Consider the following 4,265-nt stretch of genomic DNA (forward strand, 5'->3'; position numbering starts at 1 on the left):
TCATGATAATCCACAGTGGGACTATGTCTTTTCTCACATCTCTGGATAAAGGTGTCTATATATTTATCTACATTTATGGCACTTGATGACATGAAAATAATTAACATCACAAATGAAAGACAGAAAAGAAAAAGTGATGACTAGTTTCCACGCACCACCAAAGCAGTGATCATTAGGGTTAAGGTCAGTGGTGTGATAACAGGCATCCAGAACAATGAGAGATAGATATTTCAGATGAGACAGATCATGTGCGTTATGTATTATTTCCAAAGGACAGTCTAACCCTTCAACTACAAGATTGTGTGCTTTACTGTGGAAGCAGTGTTGGGAACCGCTGGAATGTGACTGAAACACCATCTAAGCTCAGAGTGGATAGGCATTTTCATTTGGCTTATTAGTGCAAGACTATACTCGGTGTCAACATGAACATCAGAAAACTACTCTGATACACTACATGGCCAAAAGCATGTATTCCATGGTTGGGGGTCAGATCCTATATTCCAGCTCAAAGAGCACCTCAACTACTCTACACATGAACCTTAGTTCACTGACCTGAATGAATTCTACCCCAATAGCTTTATCATGGCTGGTGGGTCTTTAGGAACTTTGCCATGTACGAGACATTTATCAAATACCTGTGTTAAATATAGTGAGTGTGGAGTTTTGACAGTGGTCGGTAGGTATAGTCAACCATCATAGCTTTTGTGACTTTCTGATATTACCAGTTTACCAGCAATATGTGAACATGGAATTGGTAAAGACAGTGAAAAGTTGCATTGGAGGCAGAATATATTATAGTATATGATTGATAATATGGAGTAAAAGTCATGATATCATTTTTACCTTCTTGACCTTCTTTAGTTTATCATGTGATCGCCAACGTTAAAAAAGGTGCATAATTTTTCAGTTTGACTGAGCTCTTTCCCATCCAGAACATTTTAGAATAAACTACAATGTAAAATCGGTATATCAGGGTGTCAACATAGCTTTGACCATGCAGAGTAGCAGTTTTAAAGAAGCACTTTAAAAAGAAAGAAAACACCAAGTTATCAGGGCCTCTGCTCAAAACTGACAAACATTTGTGTATATCTCTTAACAACAGACAGAGTGTCATTAAAATTGATATCTGGCCAAGCTTAACATGATGTTGGTTATCCAATCTTAATGAACCACCATACAAAATGTAACCGTCTGCAATCAGGGGAGGGATCCACATGTTCATCTCAAGCAGTCTGCTTTGATCCAAAGAGTTTTGAAAGACATCACATATTTGGAAATCTCTCACCTCTTATCTCACCTCTCTCACATTAATGTGTTATTAATAACATGAATTGTTAAATCGAATGTGTTTGTTTGCCATTCTCCATAACTAGTTTCCAACCAGCTGTCCTGCAGCCTCCTCATGTGCAGTTTGTGTGGCAGACAATTACACATATGCAGAGTCACTGGACTGAGTGCGCCCAAAGTTTGGCATACTCATCCTGGGTAAGTCCTTGTTCCGGATCTCATAAATAGACTTCCTCCTGGCCTGCACTCCTCTCACAGCGGCTTTGATCTTCCTCCAGCCGAGATGGTTGAGCTCTGCCAAGTTGAAAACCACGCAAACACCACTGACTGCAAACATGAATACCAGAAACACAGTCTTCTCTGTGGGCCTGGAAACATAGCACTCTACATCTTTTATGCAAGGGTATCGATCACATTCATACACTGCAGGGACGTTGAATCCATAAAGGAAGTATTGACCAACCAGAAACCCTATCTCTAGTGCATTTCTGAAAACCACTTGAATGATGTAAAACCTGGAGATGCCCTCCTGCCTTCTCATTTTTGATTTAGTAGTTCGCAGGATTGAGTGGGGGATGTCTTTGACCTCAAGGCAGTCGGGTTCTACCTCTTTATTGGAGTTTTCAGTGTTCTGCAGCACTCCATTCACGATGGTGTTCTTGATCTTCTTGCTGTCATCTCGTTTCATAGAATCGTGGTCCCTGTCCAGTGAGAGGTAAACTGTGGAGAAGCGCCGCTCTTTCTGCTTGGCAGACTGATGCACAGAGTAGGTGATGAAGCAGAGGCTGGGGCAGCACACCATAATGATCTGGAATACCCAGTACCTTATGTGGGAGATGGGGAAAGCCCTGTCGTAACAGGCCTGGTTGCAGCCTGGCTGTAAGGTGTTACACACAAACATTGACTGCTCATCGTTGTACACGGTCTCTCCAACTATTGCCACAATCAGAATCCGGAAGATCACCACCACAGTCAACAAGATCCTGAGGAAAAATCAGAAGCAAAACATATTTAATTTTACAGTAGTTTTTATTATTTTTGTAGATCACCCTCAAAGCCACAAGCCCCCCAGAAATGTTATAAAATGTTTTTGAATATACATGTGAACCTGTCTCTTCCGGTCACTTACTAAGCCCTGTCATATGTCACAAGCATGGTTTTGCTTTATGACTGTAGCTACCTGGTGAGCTTCAATGGGAGTGCAGCTGAAAGGCAGGACCTTATTTTTCAAATGGAGATAGGTTAATACTAAAATTGACAATTATACATTTGCAAGCTTTTGTCTCGTGTCAGTATTACCAGGAGTCGATGACAGAACAGTAATGCAGAAAAAAGGGTGACATTTATATATTTTGTTATCTCTTAGTTGATTTCTGCATAACTCCCTGTCACAGAAACAAAAATAAATGAATCATGTAGGGTTTGCAAGTACAGACATAATTTGGTATTAGAGCTCCAACAATGATAGAGTGGCCATGACAGTAGATGAAGGCAGAGACACAAAGTTAAAGATCACTGGTTTGATAGGATTTGGTGCTTTAGCATGTTTAGCTCATAATAATTAGCATGTGTGTGCTGAGAATAACCCAATAACAAGTGTTACCTGTGTTGGCCCCAACAGAGATTATTCATCTCAGTGAACATTATTTCTGCTTTTAGTGTTGTGTCATTGCTGAGTGCAGGCTGTACTCTAACTGTATTACCAAAGCGTTATGTGGTCATTCACACAAGCAGACATGTTGTTCTCTGTGTTGCACTGAAGTCTAAAAATCAGGACAAGATTGGAAAAAGTTTCAGACCTTGGAAAATAGACATTATGAGTCCTAAACAAAGGCTAATATATCACTTCACAAAATGGTTCATAAATCACTCATTAACCAGTGCTAATAAATACTTTTCACTTCCTCAACCGTTTGACCAGCAAAAAGGTTATTTCCCAACCCAAATGTATGTGTTGTAAATTGTCTAACAAGCAGTAATGCTTTATGATCCCTATAAAGCCACTTCGTCTAAACAACAGGCAGACCGGAGAGCAGGTATCGGGGCTGTCTAATCCGCGACTGTGAGCTGTCCGGTGCTGAAATAGGCGCATTCCCTGCTGCTGTCAATTCATGTTGTACAACCATTGGTTTGAAAAACTACACAGGGTTGATGTTGATTGCGCTTTTCCTCACTCGGCTGACACTGTGCTGAATTGTATCACTTGACTTGTTCATGAAGAGAGAAAGTTTCGGTCTCTGTCTTACCTTCCGATCATAGTAGAGTGCTGCTGGACAGCCGCCTCCAAGAGACGCTCTAATATGGTCCATTCCCCCATGGCTGCTCATTCGGAGAGGATCTCACCCAATAAAAATAATTTTACCTCTCAGAGTCCGGGAGCGCCGAGATTATCCACTATAGGCATGTGTATGTTCCGCTGTTCAGCTCTGCGGGTCGCCCGAGCGCTCCTGTCCTTTACCCTCTCCAGGGTCTGGAAAGCGCCGACCTCACTGCGGCTGTGCAGGCTCGTGTGAGACTGAGCGCAATGTGGAGCGCACGGCTCAGCGCTAATCCCGCTTTAAGTAGAGTCCTCTGCGTCACACGCACACCGGCTCCTGTGTTGTGGAGGCCAGGGACGCACAGCTACCCATTCATTCATCCATCCTGATCCATCATCCATCCATCCATCCACCGCTTTCCCAACCCCCGAGAGGAAAACTGCGCTGTAAAATGTAACATAATCAACAAGAAATGTCAGCTCATATCCACGCCCTAGTCTGATTATGTCCGAATAAATAATTTAGTTAGGCTATAGCAGAAGATGCCATTTTTGGTATTTCTAATAGCCTGGTGGTTTAGTGAATGTCAGAGTAGCAGCAGAATAAGAGGTTAGCAAATAGGCTGCAACCAGCAGCAGCTTTTACACTTATTCAGACACATTTATCAACAAATATCCAAACATTCACCCATCAGATCGACACTGTCCAATGTATGCAGGA

General features: G+C 42.1%; 1 protein-coding gene across 1 annotated transcript; it reads right to left on the bottom strand.

Annotated features, from left to right (window-relative positions):
- Nucleotides 1-1,426: 1,426 nt before the first annotated feature.
- On the bottom strand, nucleotides 1,427-3,604 carry LOC128460389 (gap junction delta-2 protein-like). The gene is made up of 2 exons (XM_053445562.1): nucleotides 3,534-3,604; nucleotides 1,427-2,270 (listed from the first exon to the last, which is right to left on the bottom strand). The coding sequence occupies exons 1-2, from the start codon at nucleotides 3,602-3,604 to the stop codon at nucleotides 1,427-1,429; spliced, it is 915 nt and encodes a 304-aa protein (XP_053301537.1).
- Nucleotides 3,605-4,265: the final 661 nt, after the last annotated feature.

Source organism: Pleuronectes platessa, chromosome 17 (assembly GCF_947347685.1).
Source record: "Pleuronectes platessa chromosome 17, fPlePla1.1, whole genome shotgun sequence".
Taxonomy (NCBI): domain Eukaryota; kingdom Metazoa; phylum Chordata; class Actinopteri; order Pleuronectiformes; family Pleuronectidae; genus Pleuronectes; species Pleuronectes platessa.

Bases quoted from the DNA above. Each gene is read 5' to 3' on its own strand.
- LOC128460389 (XM_053445562.1), bottom strand. From the start codon at position 3,604: ATGGGGGAATGGACCATATTAGAGCGTCTCTTGGAGGCGGCTGTCCAG. The intron at 2,271-3,533 runs GTAAGACAGAGA...ATTTTTCCTCAG, and splicing joins CACTCTACTATGATCGGAAG to GATCTTGTTGACTGTGGTGG.